Source organism: Condylura cristata, unplaced genomic scaffold (assembly GCF_000260355.1).
Source record: "Condylura cristata isolate star-nosed mole 26May11 unplaced genomic scaffold, ConCri1.0 scaffold00014, whole genome shotgun sequence".
Taxonomy (NCBI): Eukaryota; Metazoa; Chordata; class Mammalia; order Eulipotyphla; family Talpidae; genus Condylura; species Condylura cristata.
In genome coordinates this window covers 41446160-41465993 of record NW_004567115.1, presented here as the reverse complement: position 1 = coordinate 41465993, position 19834 = coordinate 41446160, and the positions used below count along the sequence as shown (strand labels likewise).

Sequence of the window (19834 nt, the reverse complement as noted above, 5' to 3'; positions counted from 1 at the left end):
CAGGATCCCAGCACTAGCAAGTACTTAAAGAACATAGTTATTTTTATCTCTGTAATATAGCCCAGCCTTTTTAGTGGAAAGAGGAATAGAAAGCCCAACATGAAGAAAAGTTTTGGATTTTGTAATAATTCTCCACTACCTTTTTAGTAGGGGCAGGGGAGCAACTGAGAATACAGCAAGGGGGAAAAAAAATACCACATTTTTTCTCTCAAGTACATCAAACACAATAGTATTAACATCTACCGCTTTAGTAAAAGTTGAGATTAATACTTTCATTATTTTTCAGGGTGATTGCTAAGTTTGTATCACTGACAAGAAAAATCAGAACCTCAAGATGGTGCATGAATATGGAAACATTTTGTTGACAGTGAATCATTTGCTCTGTGCTCAGCTGTGAATAATTTGAGTGTTTTAATTTATTATTATTGCAGAGATATATATTTATGACTAACATTAGGAAGGGATAAATATTGTACAAATTTTTACAAACTTATAAACTTTGCTAGACTTATTTACATAATAAAATTGTTAATTTTAGCTTTTAAAAAAAATGTTACTTCCTTGCCTTCTGTAGACTTTATAACATTTACCTGTCACACATTGAGTTCCTAGGGTTTAAAAAAAGCATAGTTAATGTAAATTATACAAGATAGATAATTAAATAAAGTCCTCTTTTGAATTTTTCTGCTATAGCCTAAGTATGCCCTTTCTCCTTTTTTGCCTTTGAAGAACTTAAATACAGAAAAGATTTCAGATAGGACTGTTTGCTAGTTTATTTTCTATCCAGGATTAGTCCTTGTCCACCACTGCAGCCTGATCACCCCGTCAGATTTGTCACAAGGCCCTCAATACTGTTTGTGGAGAAAGTGCACTTCTGCACTGCAAGTATTCTTGCAGAAAATATCTGATGCAATTAATATATACTCAGGAAACAATTTTTCTCTCCTCTGAAGCCAGGTGCATACAGAGCTTGGAAAAAGTTTCATGGCAAAGAGGCATGACCCACCTTTTAGTGAGATGGCTCCTCTGGCTGAGAAATTGCCTGTCAGGACTCCAGTCTGAGCCCAGAGCTGCACTTTCCTTACCTGAGGGTTGGCAGCCATAATGGTGTAATTCCCATCATCATCGAGGGTGGAGGCTGTGGTGTGCAGAGAGCAGGTCCCGTCAAGATCTTTTTGAATGATGTAGTGATCATTCTTTGGAGAGATCTGTTTCCCATCCTTAAACCAGTAGATCTGTGAAAGGAAACAGATGTATGAATAGATATTTACACTCATGTATTATCTACATAAAGGGATCTATATCAAATGTTGATAGTGACTATTTCTGAGGTAACATTATAGGCATTTTTCTTTTTGCTTCTTTCAACTTTCACATGTATTGACAACTAAATCATACCCCTTGTACAGTGAGGTTAAAAAGGTTGTTTTAGAGAATAAAAACAAACTCTAAACTGTCATTATTCCACTGAAATATGTTATATAAGTAAAAAAGAATGGCGATTGGCCCTCCCTGGTGGCGCAGCGGGTTAAAGCACAGCACTGAGAAGCTAAAGCCGCTTCCGCATGAGTTTGATTCCCGCCTGCCCCGGAGGAGACCACATGGCGCAGCAGACCTTTCCTGACCCGCCTGCTGCTCCCCTCAGCAGTGTACTTCCTCGATCTGCCTGTTCTGCTCCCCACTCTGTCTCTGGTGAAGCCTCTTGCCACCCCTGAGCCTCTGGCCTGTACCCCAGTTCTGTATGCACAAATAAATAAATCTTCAAAAAAAAAAAAGAATGGTGATTATTGCGGCATTGGTGGTGGGCATGGTGTGGAGATACATAGTTGTAGAAGCATAGAAGCTTAAACTTACAACCCCAAAGACAGGATGACGTAAACCAACTACACCTCAATAAACATAATTTGAAAAGCAAAAGCCAAGCTAAAAACAGGATGTATTTTAAAACACATAATATTTCATACTCTAGTAATCCTCGCATAATTTATGTAACAAACAGAAGAAATGGTTCTTCGATAGACCAGGGAGAGAAGAATATTTTCTTCCCTTAGCAGTATAGGAAAGGAAGGGGGAGGATGAAAGAATAAAGCCTCACAATGAAAAGATATTAAAAACAAACTGAGCCTCTTGTGCTGTGAAACATTTAAATTTGTACTAGAAAAAGCACAGTTATGTTAAAGACAAAGCCCATCTTTGAAGTGCACACGCACTGGACAGTGCCTCTGTGAATGCAGCAGTTACGGTTACGCCAGGAGCGTGGTGAGGCACTGGCCTCTGACAGCACTTTATTCTAAAAGTCTCCTTTCCGTAGGAGGTGGATTTGGGTTTGAAAACTTCAGGCTTTTTTTTGCCCTAACCTTCTGACTATGGGTTGAAATTTGGTTTTGGGAGGAGGTGATGGGACGATTTACCTTACGGTGAGAACAAGCTGTGTGGAGCAGCAGCGTGGCCAAGCGCACGAGACGGGTCGTCACTTCCTTCCTCAGTCCCTGCTTGTCATTTCTGTTCTTTCACACCACTGTTCAGTGGTGCTTTCTTCATTTCTATTTGCCAATTTTTCAAACTTGTATTGCCTCGTACTGTCCTGTTCTTTAAATTTCTATTCCCTTTAAAATGGCTCCAATCGTGGTTATTTTATGGTCTCCTCGAGATGACTGTGTCAAACTTGGGCTTCTGTTTTCCTGTCTTTTGTGCTATTGACTCCCCTCATTGTTATTTCCTCATATGGTTTCTAAGTTTTTGCTGTGAACTCACATTGCCTCACTCTACACTGAGAAGTCTGATACACCCCAACGTATTAAGGTGTCCCACAGCGTAGTGTTTTGCCTTCTGCCAGAAAACTAAGCATTTAAATTATCCTGTATGAAATTTCCTATTTTTCAGCTTTAGACTTCCTGTTACGGACAATGTAAACCTGGAGTTCCAGTTTCTCATGCGATGTGCCTTTTCCATTTTGTCCTCTAGTCTAAGGGGAAAGTGCAGTCTTGTCTCATACTTTGCTGGGCCAGTGAGCAGTTACTCTAGTCTCCCTTTAAACAGGGAACACGTGATGTAGCATTACCACATGTCCGCAGGGAAAGGGCTCTCAGCCAGGTCAGCCTAGGCCTCGTGAATATGACAAGTTTCTCACATTTAAAGATTTTTAAAATATTTATTTATGCATACAGAACTGGGGTCCAAGCCAGAGGTGCAGGGGCAGTGAGAGGATTCATCAGAGACAGTGGGGAACAGAACAGGCAGAAAGATGAAGTACACTGCTGAGGGGAGCAGCGGGCGGGTCAGGAGAGGTCTGCCGTGCCATGTGGTCACCTCCGGGGCAGGGGATTGAACTTGCACTGAAGCAGCCGCTTGCAGTGCTGTGTCCTTACCCGTTGCACCACCAGGAAGGGCCCCATGTTTCTTTGATTATCCACTTACAGAAGTATTCCTCTCCCCCCTCATCCCTTGTAAATATAGGAAGCCTTGGCTTTATAGATTAAAGAGCTGAAGCTTTAGTATCAGTGCTTGGCGTTGCTTCTCTGTGTGGTTCAAGCATATAGGGTACATGTCCTAACCTGGCCACTTACCAGCTTTCTGACCTTGCGAAAATTCATTGACCTCACTGAGCATAATTTAGTCATTTACAATTTGGGAACAACAATGACAATATCAGGAGTAAATAATGTAGGTGTGTGAAACATCCTTTATCAACTGCTTCACTATTATTAGTCTCTCCTCTACTCTCCTACCTACCTTGTGTCTGTTTCTAATGCCTCCTGAAGATGGCCTGGAACCTAACAGTGTTTCAAACATTTTACATGATGGGTATGGAGAAAGTTGGTATTTCTTCCTCCTCCCAGACACAGAACGCTGTATCTTGGAAGCTACAACTCTTCCCCCGAGATTATGCCTCTTTAAAAGCCCCGGTTGTCAGCTCACCTTTGGCTTTGGATTCCCAGTCACTCTGCACGTGAAAGTTACGGGCATCCCCTCAAAGATCTTGTAATGTTTCAGCTTCATCTCAAAGGTGGGTGCCATGCCATTTTCCACTGGCATGTCTCCATACTGAACCTCATCACCCGACTCATCCACAGGAGACCTTTCTAGTCTGTACTCGATTTCACTGATGAGTCTCTGTTCACAACTGGAGACTTTGTATTCCTAATCAAATAAAGCAAGATCATGTTAGCTACCTTATCCCTGGTGGTGTAATATGTCTCCTGAGTCTAATCCCCTTTCTAAGATGACACTCAGTAGACATTTATCATAGCACTTGAAAACAGTCTGAACCTAGTACAATTCCATAGAAGACAAAAACATCTGGAAATAAGTTTATGTGATTTTTCAAATTGTCTGCAAGTTTTATCATCCAAATAAAAAAGAAACTTTAGAAATGAATTTCTCTCTCTTTTCTCTTGGGCCACAGTTGAGGGGGGAAGACAAAGACTGTGCTTTCCTAACTGTTTGAGGATAGGACACATTTCTTCACATAAAAGCTGATGCAGGTGGTGCATCTCTCCAGAAGGATGAAAGTGTGTGTGGCAAGCAGTTGGAATACTGCAGAGCATTCATTAAACAGATAATGGGAAAAAATGGCACTGTGTATTTTTTTTTTTTACTCAAGACAGTCCTCAGCAAATAACCTCTACAGTCCTCCATAGATCTGTATCTGTTAGGAACTACTCTCCACTTTCTCCAGAAGAAAAACAGCATTGACAATGCAGTCATTTTAGCCAAAAAAAAAAAAAAAAGCAAAGTAGCGACTCTTATCACCATCTTATTGTGACGAAGATGTGTCCTACAATTCTTCTTTTGCTTACAAAATACAATGAAGACAAGGCAACACGTTATAAAGCAATATATTAAATAATGTTTTAACTAGTTCTTAAAGAATGCATTCGACATTAAAAAAAAAAAACTCAGTTTGATCAAACACGGGGGGTGGGAGGGGAAGGAAGTGCACTGGACAGTGGTGATGGCACACGGTGATGTGATAGGAAGCCCATGGGGATTGCAACTGAGATGAAAAAAGGCACAAAATGATATAAAAGTAAACATTAAAAAAAAGTATCCAAGTATTTTTGTCTAACTACTGTCAGTTTAAGAATTAGCACATCTGCCCTTAAAGATATAACCAGTGAAAAAAACTTCACAATTTGATTACAAGAAAAGCCACACCAGTATAATTATGTTCACTTGATCTTAAATGAAAGCAGACACTGGTCATGTAAATGCTACATGGTAGTGAAGAAGAGCTACAAGTAAAAAACCAAAAGAATATAGATAACAAAGATACAGTGAAAGACTGGACACAGAAGAAAGGCGAAAAGCTTAACCTTTTGACCATCCTGAGGACTCCCTACAGTAGTAGCATGAGGAGACCCAATTTCCTGTAATGGCAGAAAAAAAGAAGTGAAGCTAATATAGTATAATAACAATCTAGCAAGAATTTTAGTGCTCTGAAAGTGCAATTTTTGTGGTAGCACTATTTAGCAGAAAAACTTTCAGATTTTGAAGGCAGATCCCTTGATTAATATACACTGCAAAAGAATTTACTTGATCCTTCAAATTTCTTTAGAAAGGTTTCTTTTATCCTGAGGTTACATCTGAATTCTCCAAATAGAAGCAGTGAAGATTATGAAACACTATACATCAAATCCATAAAGTGACTATTTTTTGGTAGTAGCAGGGGAACAAGAACAGCATTTTAAAGTTTTCTGCTGACAGCTGACTTACAACTATGTGAAGGAAAATAGTTTCTCTATGCATGGATATTTTATTTTGACTAGACATTAAAAATTTAATGGGAAATAGTCACTATTTGTAGCAATTTTAATAAAACTGTGTTTGTACAAAACTACTTTGCAGTGAAGCACAGGATAGAAAAAAACAGCAAGATACTTGAAAGTAGAAAAAAATGATCAATAGGGAAGATAAATAGGTATCACCGACGGAAACAGTTCTATCAGTCATTCAACACAATATTCAGCTCAGTTTTGTGCTCAATAAATATCACCTATGGGGTTTATTGATGCTGTTAGCGCTTCTTTTCTTTGACTGCCCTCTACTTGCCACAGAAATGATCCCAAGAATAGCATCCACAGTGAGTATAGAAAGAAGAAACCAATAATCGCAATTTTTCCCAGAGAACCAGAGAAGCACAGTACCTGATGAGCTACTTCCTCTTCTGGCTCCTGAATATTAAAAACAGTTGCACTGTCAGCACCTAGTAATCGGCGAGCCATTCTTTCTTCATACGTTAATCTCTATTCAAAATAAATCACAGAAAACACAAAATTTGAAAAGTCACAACTATGAGTTGCCTCATGAAAAAATTTTTTTAAAAATCCCAACACAATTAGCGTTAATGGTTTCTGTTAGCTATCCTCTCTCCACCTTCAAATGCCTGTACACAAAAGGATGTTTTTCCTTGCTTCAGCTGTCTGTCTTTCATCTCCCCATTGGGTCCCAGTGACCTAATCCAGAGTTGGGAGATGGGGTAATTAATCTCAGCAGCCACCCCACTGATGTAGCATAAACTAAACAAGCATCAAAGAAGCCACACAGAAATACTTGTCACAGTCTCATTCTTAGCAAAAACTACAGAGAAAAAGACTCAAATAACAAAATAAATACTTGTGAAGGGGATGTTATTTCATAGTCATCCACAGGCTTCTGGACAGGCTGCTCAGCTCTGAAGCTCTTGACAGGGAACCTCAGACAGGCTGGCAGGGGCAGCCTCTCCACTGTAGGAGACAGAGCACTTCCCAGGCTGCTCTGTGACGTGGGTGACTGCAGGCAAACGCAGTGCCACAAGGAATGCGCGCAGCTGAATTAGCACAGGGACTCCGAAAGGTGTGGAGTCCACAGTTCACGATTGTGCTCAGGGGCAGACTGCTTGGCCATGTTTTGCTATGCCATTTTAATAATGATAATTTAAAAAGCCAGTATCTTTCTTTGTTCTATCTGTTGGGCTGACTTGGGCTCTTAGTTTTGGTTCTTAAATGCCTTGTAGGTCTGGGGGAACTTTCAAGAGGTATTTTACAATCAAGTGTTTGATTCAAAATCGAGAATAAGTAAGGCAGAATCTAGGAAAAGTACAAATCACTTAAATTCCCAAACTTCTGAATATACATGCAAACTCCACTGGAAACTACTATCAGGAACGTATGTTGGTAAAATGATCATTTCCAGTCATTTTTGGCTCTATCTCAGCTGAAATGTAGAAGTGAAACAAGCTGAGTGCCCAATGCCAGAGAGTCCCAAAGTTCAAATTAACTCAGTTAATCAAGAAAGGGCAGAGGCCAGGAAGGGGTACAGGTAGATTTTTGGGGCATGGAGTGTCTGTCTATTGTGTTATTGTCTGATTTTCAATGTTGAGAAATCAGTGAATTCAGTTTTCAAAGAAACTTTTAAGTACCTCTGCTCTTACAAGCTTTCCTGATATTTTTAGAGAACTGTGTTTTTTTTTTTTTTAAGATTTATTTATTTATTCGTACAGTACTGGGGTACAGGCCAGAGATGCGGAGGGTGAGAGGATTCACCAGAGACAGAGTGGGGAGCAGAACAGGCAGATCGATGAAGTACACTGCTGAGGGGAGCAGCGGGCGGGTCAGGAGAGGTCTGCCTTGTGGATCTCCGGGGCAGGCGGGATCGAACTCATGCGGAAGTGGCTTAAGCTTCTTTGTGCTGTGCTTTAACCCGCTGTGCCACCAGGGAGGGCCCTTAGAGAACTGTGTTAACATCAAAGGGAGGTCTAGAGTAATTTCCTTTGTTCCTTACAAACAACTACCGATTTGACATCTGTCCTTCACCAGAAGGCACCTGCTGTCTCCAGGAGTAAAATTTGAGTCACAGTTTTGTTTCTAACCCACTCTGCTAGGTGGCTATGCCAGCCCTGTCTCAGACACCAACATTAAGCAATAGAAAAATACCTGAACTAGGAAAAAGTCAAGGGTCCCTTTTTCTAAAAAGAAAACCTTTTCTAAGCTTTCAGATGTGGGGAATCCATGGAATTTATTGTGCATGTCACTGGCTGCTAAACAGATAAAAATAACATTGTGCATATTTATAAAATGTGTAAGTACACATAATGTAGTACAATAACTTACAGGGTTTTTTTTTTTTTTTTTTGGCTGCAAAGCAAGAGGTTTATTGACTGATAAGAAAGACAGGAAAGCGGGCTCTCCCTGGTGACGCAGTGGGTTAAAGCACGGCACTATGAAGCTCTCAGAGGCCACTGCAGCACAAGTTCAATCCCCAGCCAGGGAGCTAACCCATATGGCGCGGCAGACCTCTCCTGCCTGTGCGCTGCTCCCCTCAGCAGTGTATTTCAGTAGATCTGCCTGTTCTGTTCCCCACTCTGCCTCTGGTGAATCCTCTCACCCACCACACTTCTGGCCTGTACCCCAGTTCTGTAAGCATAAATAAATCTTTAAAAAAAAAAGAAAGAAAGAAAGACAGGAAAGCTCTCTGAGTGGAGAGGGGTCCTGAGTGGATAGCCCAGCAGTTTTTTTTTTTTTTAAACCAACAAGAGTATCTTAGTTCATAGGAATATTTAAACAACTAACCAAAAAGAAAACAAACAAAACCCTGGAGTGATGCCTTTACCTGGCTTGAAAAAGTTCCCATAAATATTTTTTTTAATATTTCAAAGGCTTTGGCTGAGAAGGCCAGATAAAACTTCCAGAATATGTATTACATATGCAATCACTTATTTTAGGGAGAAAATATTTTCCCTGTATGAAAACTTACTCTTAGTTTTCACAGAAGATGAGAACTGGGATCTTCTGACACTCAGGTTAGAATGCCCTAGAAATGCCCACCAGCACCAGGACTGCTGCACTGGTCCCTGCCTTTCCAGTCAAACATGGTCTGTTCCTGCATTTTTATGTAGCAATACTTGGTAACTAAAATTCCTAGAAAACATAATTAGCTGAGAAATTTCTACTCTGAAAAAGGCGAGAACAACAATTTACAAAAAGAGGGCTTTTCCTTTTACGAGTCTAGCAAATTTTTCTAATGGTAATTCATATAGGGCCAGAAAAGCTCCTTTCCTTTCCCTGGGAAATCGTATTTGCTGGATTTACTTTTCCCATTTCCTTAAAATACTCTGAGTATGATAAGAGTATATATATATATACATACATACACACACACACACATATATGTAATGTGCACAAATATTTACTGTATAATGCTGCAAATTTAAAAAGTAATTTTTGTTTGGAGTCTTTCCCTGACAAACGAGAACAAGACTATGGAACAGCTATTAGTCTTTGGAATTACTCAGTCAACATCTAGTAAGTGTCTGACAGAACAGGACCAAACTTCCTTAACAGCTAGCTTCCTTTGTAAAGAAACGTTAAGGTAGAAGCAGTACCTGCCACAGAACCCAGTCGGTACAAATCATCCTAGAGCCCACTTTTCTTCCCCCAACTCCCATCCAGTGGGGAGAGATCCCGATGGTCCTTTTCTTTACAACACACAATTACTCCTTGTTCTGCTCCCAACCTGAAGATCAGCCTTTTCTCCCTCCTGTGTCTAACCAGCCTCCTTACTCCAAAGGCAGTTTTGTGACAAGAAGGAAACAGTGAACAGAGTAGAAACCATTTCACTTTCTTCCTTTTTTCTAGATTGAAGCCATACTATTAAGAGGAACATGGAGATTCAGGGCTAATGAAATGAGTTTGGTGGACAAAGCTTAAGGACCCAGGCCCCAGTGGCAGGAGGCAAGAGCGTGATGTGGGCGGCCAGTGTTTCGCACTCAGCCCCAGTCTGCCCCAGTACCGGCTGGCCGTTGTTCAGGAGATCCTCCTTGAAGCGAAGCTTCCTTTCCAGGTCTTGAATGACAGCATCTTTTGAGCCTTGAATCTCCTCATCAGAGGCTATTCTAGCAGTTCTGTTGGTCTTCTTTGGAAACCCCCTACAGTACAAAACACAATGTGGAAGTCAGCTGTCAGACATAAAACCAAATCAAATAGTCCAGTCCGAGGGAGAGTTCACGGGTCAGCGCTCTACTGTGTCTGCTACGACACCTATGGGGAGAACCAGTGAAAGCTGGTTTCAGTGTTCAGGTAATCCAGTTGGAACCAGATTTCAGAAGTTTTCCTCAGTGTGCCTCAGTGGCTAGATAATGCTGGGTGTGGTGAAGGCCTTTGTTTCTGTCCGTGGTGGGTGACAATGTGAAGTAAAACATGGTGGGATTTGGTATCTGACCTAGGACTCTGCCTTCTACTAGCTTCATGACTCTGGGCAAGTTTCTTAGCGTTTCTTGCAGAAAGGTATGTACATACAGCACAGGACTTTCTTTCATGCTAGTGTTCAGTCCTTCTGATCCTTTGCAATGAATTTATTCAACAGTGTCTAGCCCATTTTAAGCGTTACTCAGCCTTCGGTGCCCATCCTGCCTCATCTGATGGGGAGCCAGTGTTACATAACTGGTCAGTGTTAAGTAATTTACGGACTGTTTTATACTAGAGTGCCACGGACGGCGTGCAGGCCCTCTATGCCTGGCATTGCCCCAGGCTCCTCAGCCTCTCGAATGGCCGAGGCCTCCTAAGACAAACATCTTAGGAACTTTCCTTTCCAGGGCAGCAGAAGCCAAGGGAATCAGGTGTCACTTTGGGTGGAGACCTTAAGTGATTTGCTTCCTAGTCAATTCCTTTTCCTTTACAGAGATCAGTGAGAAATGGAACATGCTAAAATGGCAAGAATGAATGACCCTACAGTAACCCCAGTCACCAAAGTTAAATTTCTAACATGTAATGCCAACTGAAAAAAAAAAAAAAAAAAAGCCAGTCACAGAATACACATGCTGTGCCTTCCATTTCTCAAGAGCAAGCGCTGCACAGCTGCGCCAGCTCCCTGGCCCCCAAAGGGTGTCCCCGAACTAGCAGTATCATCACCTGAGAAGTTGTCATAAACATGGATTCTCCCCCCTGTCACTCCAGGCCTGCTGAACCAGGAAGTCTAGGTTAGGGTCCAGCAGCCTGTGATTTGACATCCTCTCCAGATGAGTCTGTTACAAATGAAACTTTACCAGACTAATGGAGGGAAACAGATAAAAATTAATAAAGAGAAGAGAGTAACTAAGAAATGTAGGGTAGTTGCTATTCTCAAAGGGGACACAATGGATGGAACTGGGAAAGCCCCATAAGGTGTTTTTTTTTTTTTAAAGATTTATTTATGCCTACAGAACTGGGGTACAGGTCAGGGGCGGCGAGAGGCATCACCAGAGACAGAGTGGGGAGCAGAACAGGCCGACTGATGAAGTGCACTGCTGAGGGGAGCAGCGGGCGGGTAAGGAGATGTCTGCCGCGCCCTGTGGGTCACCTCTGGGGCTGGAATCGAACTGACACAAGTGGCTGCGACTTGCTTGCAGTGCTGCACTTTAACCCCCTGTGCCACCAGGAAGTCCATTTCAAAGTTTTAGAAGATTTTTTGCAAGTATGTTAAGACATGACATGCCTGACATCACTGATCTGACATGAAGCGCCAGGAAGGCCAAGAATGTAGTAAGCACTAGGGTTCACCAAGCCATTTACATGGCAGCGCCGGGACGAGCCAGCACGAAGAGTGTGGTGCAAATGGGCATCCCTGACATCTCCATGCTGGGTCCTTGTCGACGCAGCGGACTTCCGAGGCCTGTGTTCCGGCCTCTCAGTAGCCTCCCTCCTACCTGGTTTTGTTGGGTGCTCACCCCTCAATGTGCCTGCAAACCCGACTGATCTAAGTCAATTTTCACTGAGTCCACCCTGGGGCTGGGGTTCAGCTAGAGGCTTGTGCTGGCTCTGTCCAGTAGGGCTGGGGACATGGAGGTGGGAGAAGGGGAGTACCAGCTGAAAGTCCCCTCAATTAAAAAGGAAAAAAAAAAACACCAGGGAAATATCTTTCACTGACTACCACCATGTTAAAATTTTTATGCAAAAACCGCTGCATCTACTGCAGGACTACGAGGGGAGAACCCACACAGGCCAGGGACGAAGCTGGGGAAGAGACCCTGGGTCCTAATTATGTTCACTGACCACGGAGCCGGGTGTAACTCAGGAAATCTCCTACTGGTCCCCGAGTCTTCCACCACTGCTGGAAAACCTCACTGGTGCTGGTGGCTCTGCCTCCTTTCTGGTTGTTCGCCCTTGAGGTTCAAATACTCTCTATGATATTAGACACTGACACTAAGAAGAGAATAAAATACTGTGACAACTTGTGTCTGTAATGTCAAAGCAGTGGTCAATCATGTTTTCAGTTGCATCCAGTGGAACTTGTGTTTTCAGGGAGCTGGGCAATGAACCCAACACCTTGACAAGAGCCTTAGGAGTTTGATTTAGAACCTTAGTACTTTGACATCCAGATCTTTAACAAAACTATGCGGAGCTTGTCAGCTTCCTGGGCCTGGAGGCTCTCTGCCTTACTTTTTCCCTTGGGGTAATGTCATCACCCTTAAGCTTTCCTTACTATTTCCAGAAGGACAACCCTGACTAACTCAACCCCATTCATTCTCTTGTGGTGTTTGTTTCTTCATAGCGTGCATCATACTTTATAACAGCATGTTCTCTTTCATTGTCTCGCCCTCACTCAGACTCCCGATAACCAGGGTGCTTGTCAGACCACAGACCCCAGCAACTCAAGGAATGAGTGATTGCATGCACTGTCCACGCCGGTCCACGTCGGCCTCTCTCTCCCTTTAACTCATCAGGCTTGAAAATCTGTGCCCAGGCCACTTGACATCAAATACATGTCAAGAGTCAGGCTTAGAACAAGTACAAGTTACACAACTTTGAAAACAAAGTTCTATGTTGCTTTTAACTAGTCTTACGTCCGAGAAACTAGGGGAATTAGCTTTTGCAATCACCTGAAAGGTAAACTGGAAGACTAGTTCTCTGTTAGGTCAGGTCCCATTATTTACACCTGACTCATACACCAGCTGCACACAAGGTGCTGATGAGCAGCCTCTGGCCAAGAGGGCCTGGCTGTTCTGCAGGCAGACTCCCCAGAGTGATGTTCTCTGTACTCAGAAGGGAAGGGGCAAAGGGCAGCTCTCAAGGCAGAACAGATCAGCTCAATGAGAGAAGCAGAGAACTGTACAGACAAAGCACAATCCCAGTCACCACGGAGTAAGTCCTGCTGCTTAAAACGCACTGCCCAGTATCCTGGACCTCTTCAGGGGGCCTCAGAAAAATAACTGGGGCATTTCACAGACCGCGGTTCATCTTGGTGCGAGTTCCTGCTACCCAGGTATTTTATTGTCTGAGAGTACAATTAAAGTAACTCTTGCCCTTTTACAATTACAATAAAAACCTTACTCTGAATTTCTTCTCACAAGCCAATTCTCTAAACACCTCAAGATCACCAGTAGCAGAAGTAGCAGAAGGGTGTTTCTGCCATTCCTGTTTTCCCTGTTTTCAGGCCTTTATTTTCCTCTACTTACAGAATTTAAGGTACTCATATTTTCTTAGTTCTGAACACCTAACACTGAAAGAAAAACCAATGGAAAGATCTGCCTATTCGTCGTTTCACAAATATTTATCAAACATCTAACGAGGCCCAATGTGAGGCAAAGAGGCCTGGGTCACAGGAGGTTACTTCTTAATAAACTTTTGGGGAGGAAAGTTAAGGAACAAAGTAGGTGATTATAATTCTAGGTGCAATGGGGGTAAGAAAGGAACGGCTGCTCGAAGAGTGCTGGACAGGACTGCAGGAGATGCCCCAAGAGAGGCGTCAGGTGCTGACGGGCCATGAAAGGCAGCCAGTCCAGGAAGAGGAAGGGCCCAGGATGAATGATGATGGTGGGAACTTTTTTTTAAACCACTCTAAAAGCTGTGTGGCCTGGATGTCTACTGTCAACTCCATTTTCCTCCCTGGTAAAGTGTAAAGCATGAGGATTAGTGTAACGCACCTCACAGGGCTACTGGGGAAATAACTGCATGGATCAGTGCCTGGCAGTAAGGAGGCTCCCAGAGGGGCACGGTCCGGTGGCGGCAAAGCAGGCGAGAAGGCGAGGGCAAAGAATGAGAGGTGGAGGAGTTATAAAAGATGCCCCGAGGCCCAGAGCGCAGTTTCTAAGGATGTGCACACTCACCCTACTGAGCCCAACTCTGGCTAGGTGCTGGGGACAGTGTGGATAGAAAATGAAACCGCTGTTTACAAAAATTACACCCTCTGGCAGGGATGGTGCGGTGTGGGGAGAGGACCAGAGTGCGCAGGGGTGTGATCAGCCACAGGGCTGGGGCTGAAGCCCCCGAGGCCAGGGACAGGAAGGTGCGGCTGGTGGGGTCAGTGCGTGAGCCCCAGGAGCGAGCCCAGGGCACTGGCCCTTGCGCTTCTTCTAATACAGGAACTTTTCTTTGTCTCAGATTATCTCACTCGGACTAGCATAATCCAGAAAACGCCTGAAGAAATAAAAGTTTCAAACTGTGTGGAGTTCAGGATGACTCTGTCAGGTTAGGGTTAGACACCCAACTGGAGTATCTGGGAAAGGAAAGCACCAGGAAAGAAAAGCTTGTAACTTGTTGAGACAAAGTTTTGGCAATGTGTTTTCTGGAAAAAAAAATTCTGTTTGAGCTTGATGCAGAATGGCAGTGGTTTGCTCACCCAAATGGCACCTACTCATCAGGTAATAAAGAGAGTATCTGGAAGGTGACAGGTCATCTTTCCTTACGGTTCATATCATTAGAAAATAAAATGCATATTCAAAGTAAACTGAGTCAGAAATCTTCACAGAAAGTGGCCAGAGGCACCCGCTCTAGTGAACAGCTCTCAGCAGCCTCACATGCTCCGGGCACACATATCACTGCCCTGCCCACTCCAGCTTCAACAGTGTCACTGTTTTAAAGTAACATCACGCGGCCGGGATAAAAACATCTCAGACATACACACAAGCATCTGGTACGTAAAGCCTTTCAGACTCAACCACCACCAAATCTCAGGGGTTTTCTTTCTCTTTTTATCACTCTTAGCCACTGAATAGCCTTGAAAGCATCCTCGCCCTGATCCACCATAGTAGGTCAGGTCTGTCTGACTTCAGGGCACAGTACTGAGACTGAAGTCATGTGCCTGTCTACTACCAGAGGTTTGTTCCTTCTTACCAGAAACATCCTTTCAGTCTCCTCTTCGCGTGTTCAGCAGAAACCAAGTGATCACTGAACTCCCGAAGTCCAGGGCGCGCTAAGTCCCTAACACGTCGGCACTCGTTGGCCGTCATAGCCGTGAAGGCACCCAAGGTAGTAACTGGGCTCTTGTGTATCAATTTCAAGTTTTCAGCTGAATTTTATGATGAAGCCAAATAGGTACGCCTTCAGCTCGGATTCAAAACAGGTAGAAACTAATTCTCTTCACATTACTTTCTGGGTTCTCTTGAGAGTAAACTCTCATGTGTGTGCACTGTACACATGCATTGACGGCACCCCTGGGCACAGAGCCATCCCGGCTGCTCCTGGGCAGAATCGCCCAGTCCAGAGGCCCCAGCGACCTACTAAGATGCTCTCACCCAGGTCTGGGCACAACTCTGTGGACGCCTCTATGCCAGAGCCTAGAGAGCGCGATGTCCGGACCCTGGGAAGACCCGGGAGCCTCTGGGCCTCTGCAGTGCAGAGGGACAAGTTCTGCCTGTGTGCTGCCCGAAGCGAGAAGCCAGCAGCTAGAGTGTACAAAGTCTCTGTCTTTAGGTCTTCCCTACTGGTTACAGTCTAACCTGTCTTGGCTTGAAAACTAAAATACAAGTTTGATACAAACTTTTTTCTATGATTTGAGGGTTTTATTTGGTCTGCAGCAACTTTCTAGAACTAACAGATATCAGATTTATTAGAGATCAACCTGGACAGAGGCCCAGGTTAAGACCCTGTTCTCTAACTGTGGGGAACCCTTCATGCCCCGGAACCTTGCACTCATCTTGACATCAGAGTGATGACTAGGTCCGGCCGACCCGCTCCTTACATACCGTGGAGGGGGAGAGGGGCGATGACGCGTCTGTAAAGACATGTATGGAGCAGCTGACCATAGGCTAGAAGCTCATTAACAAAGAAGAGTAAAAGCTCTTGGTGCCAAACCTTATTCTGACAAGCATAGGTGGGTGGCATTTAAAGCGAGGCCCTATATCTATGAAAGAGACAATGGAGCACGCAAGACACTGTCACACTGTGACTGTGACACACCCCCTGAGAAGAGTTCCAGGAAAATGAAGTGTGGCTGGTTCTTCAGGCTAGAGCAGATGTGCTTGGTCAGAAGTGTTGCACCACCCCCAGGTGGCAGCCCCAAGCCCCTTTGGGCCGATTCACTGTGCAGAGGACTCGCGCTCCTTCATAGCAACAGAAGCTGTAAAACTAGCTCTGCTGTTGTGACGGGTGTAGAATGCAGTTAGTTTACACGAGTGCAACCAGGTTTTTTTCTGAGGTCTGTTCTCCTTCAGAAATATTCAGTCGTTAACAACTATCTGTGAGCTTTGAGAAGGGTGATATTTTCTGTTAGTGACCCCAGTAATCTTGGAGAAGAATGTAGCCGCCCGAGAAAAGAAAGGCTCTAGAGGAATCGGAAATGCAGAAGTTCCCAGACCACAGTCAACCAACAACCTAACACGAGGGCTGGTGTCGGCGAGAAGCCCCGGCTTTTGCCTCCTTCACTGGGGCCCACCTCTGGCATACGCGGCTAGCGTTCCCTGCCGTGACCTCTGCTACCCCAACAGGAGGAACAGCCTTATCTCCAAGACTGCTTGCTTAGAAATAGTACACAACCAACCTATTCTCCAGGTGAAAGGAGTCACAACAGCCAAACAGAATGAAATAGCCAGCATGCAAGTGGCTAAGAAAACTAAAGAATTTGAAATTCATATTTAAGATTTTGGTAAAACAAGGCAGGGGGGAAAAAATGTAGTTCAGCTTGACTGAGTCATGCGTAACATCTGTTTGCTGGCCCGGGACATACATGGCAAACCCACTCAACCAGAGAAACAACAGAAGAAAAACTGAATTTGCTGTCAGAATCTCATGTTCCCAGTGAAGCATAAGTGAAAGTAACTTTAAAAGATTCATTTGACAATAGTTTGGCAGTTCCTACAAGTTCAAGGACACCAATTAGTCATGGCAGCCCTGAAAGACATCCAGTCTTTGGCAAATTATTTGGATTATTGTGATGGATAAATAGCTACATTTTGGTTTTTAATTGGAATACAAAGGAGGGATCCAGAAATATGCCAGAGGGGAAAATGTTTCAAAACTCACATGGATCAAACCAAACGAATTCATTCTGCAAGTCTGTGTGATTCAGTCACAGGCTCACTCCTCGGCAGGCAGGGCAGAAACCTGCAGCCCGCTGGTGCTGGCGTTTGGGCTCCTGACAGCCCTTGGTTCTCCACGGCCACGGAATCAGCATGATTTCCCCATTAATTTTTAAGAGATGGCAGGTGCTTCTACTGGGTTTTTATGACAACAGAAACCATCCTGACTCCATAAACTGGGTATTTGTGACAGAACAAGTGTGTCTATTGGGTAAGTTCCTAACAGCTTACCTCTCCCAAGAATTCCAGTCACCGGTGGGACTAAGCCACTACTTGTGATGAAGATGAAAGGTGTGCCCACTCGGGGGACAAAGGCCCCAAATTATGCCCTTGTTGGCTAGAAGTTCACTTCTTGGGAGGGCTCCCTGCAGGCCGGGAGAGGCTCCTTTCCATGTTGGTATGTTAACATCGGAGGTCCTCTCTCAGGAAGAACTAGTGTCATCTCTTTCTGGGAAAAGGCAGAACTTAAACCTGCAGGCCTTTGCTGTGCCTTTCTGGGTAGCCCCCTGGCTGAATTTCCTCTTTTGCCAGCGCTGTACTCCGACAAAAGTAAAGAAGACAAATAGCCCGCAGGTAACTGGCCGGCTCCAAGCATTACCACAGAGTTGCCCTGCAGCGCCCCCTCCTCTCTTTGACTTTCTTATTCACATACTCACTTGAGCTTTTCCACTGAGAATTTGAGAAACAGCGAGACTTCAAACACAACCCACGTAGTCAACATTTAGAAACAAGACAGCCCTAATGGAAGCACCTTGGCACAGCAGGTCAAGGACAAACAGCAGGCTCATCTCTCGGGGGACATTACATCCAGTCAGGAAAACTTACAAACGAATGAAAGCCACTAGACTATAAGGTCTCATTCTTCAGTGACGTTTCCTTCATTTCTCTTTGACCCATATTGGAATACTGGTAAACTCTGAAGTAGGTTTTCAGTAAGATGAACTGAGATATGGGAACTGGCTTGACCCTGTAGCACTTACTCATTTGGAACTCCAGTAGAATGCACAAGTGCTGCGTTTCCTCACTCTGTTATGTGGCAGAAGCGAAACTTAGACACCAGGCTAACCAGAAGCAGGTTTACTGCACCTCAGTGGTGCCTCAGTGGATTCACATCCAAAGACTGACCCCCATTTGCAGGAAGTCGGGGGCATATATACACTTTCAGTGTCTACAATGTTCTGGGTGGGTTTGCACTGGCAGCTGTCCATGGTCGGATAGGATGTGGCTACATACCAACAGGTAAGCTGTGGGGCTGCAGACCGAGGAGTAAAGGGTGAGTAGTCAGGAGAACACCCACGCCCCAGGTCCCCCTGCCTCATGGTGGCACATGGTCTCGCATGAAGCAAAATTCCTACCAGGGACTAAGGTGCACACCGGGAACTAAGCAGAAGGTGGTTACGAAGACCCCTGTTGCGTATCTCAGGTCACCATGCCTCAGCTCTACAACAACACATGCCAATGCCTGCATGCTCTGTAAGGTCTTGAAGACCTTACTGTACATCTGTGTGTGTCATTTGCCCCCAGATATTTTGCTTTCTATTTTAAGGATTTTACAGGGCTGCCACATAATCACTGTGACAAGGAGAGGTGGGTATTAGGTAATGTGCAGAGGAGTCATGGAAAGCCCCTGGAGGCCACTGGCAGGGAGGGAGCCACACTTATCCATATCAGCATCATAAAGACATTTACATGTTTCTCTCCTAGGCAGCCAGTAGATGTAAGGCTTCTTGGTAGGTAATTTAGGCATATAAAAAGTAGGAAGTGTACACTAATAGCCACACCCTCTATATTGAGCTGCAACATTAAGATACAGAATGTGGTGCCGAGAATATGAATTTAGAGTTAGACAAGGATTTAACTATCAATTTGATTAATGTGACCGTGGGCAAATTTATTTACAGGAATCCTCAGCAAGTGGGGTGATGGCACATCTTGGAAATGTGTCAAATGAGTAACAAGGTGAATGGTGGCCCCGGCTGGTACAACCCGGGAAAGCACAGCACTGTGAAGCTATGGTAGCCACTGCCGCAGAGTCCCATGCCCTGGCAGGGAGCTGACTGGCATGGCGGCAGACCTCTCCTGACCCTCCCGCTGCTTCCCTCAGCAGGGTACTTTCTCAGTAGGCCTGTTCTGCTCCCCACTGTCCTTGGTGAAGCCTCTCACCTCCCCCCACCTCTGGCCTGTACCCCGGTTCTGTATATATAAATAAATCTTTAGAAAAAAGGCGAATGGCTCTGCACACTGCTCTGTAAATGGGCGCAAGCACCGTTAGTCCAGCAACGGAGAGCACTGCACAGACTCCGGGTGTCTCTGGAGAACCCCATGAATGCAGAAGTGTGTCTGGACAGGCAAGACCAGCGCCAGAGGCTGACATAAGACTTGGAAACCGTTGGGGGAAGTAGGTAAGCTGCCACAGGGGGCCTCTCGGGGGCAGGTTTATGGGGCTGGCTAAGGTCTGTGGGCACGGGGTGGCCACCTCCGGGGCGGCTGTCACTCACGCGGGGGTGACGCCCTTGGGCAGGCCGAGGGCGTTGACGGCCACGACGGGCGTCGGGGACTGCGAGGGCAGCAGGGCGCTGAGGAAGG

The 19834-nt window shown here is 44.6% G+C and overlaps 1 protein-coding gene across 1 annotated transcript in view; it reads right to left on the bottom strand.

The window, feature by feature from the left end:
* The window catches only part of PALLD (palladin, cytoskeletal associated protein), a 319952-nt gene that overhangs the window by 14773 nt on the left and 285345 nt on the right, over positions 1-19834 (bottom strand). Inside the window, exons 10-14 of the mRNA XM_004682387.1 lie at positions 9769-9904; positions 6147-6245; positions 5316-5369; positions 3919-4140; positions 1086-1235 (exon numbers count right to left, since the gene is read on the bottom strand). Of these exons, the coding sequence (XP_004682444.1) occupies positions 1086-1235; positions 3919-4140; positions 5316-5369; positions 6147-6245; positions 9769-9904 (661 nt within the window). The remainder of the gene's footprint in view (positions 1-1085; positions 1236-3918; positions 4141-5315; positions 5370-6146; positions 6246-9768; positions 9905-19834) is intronic.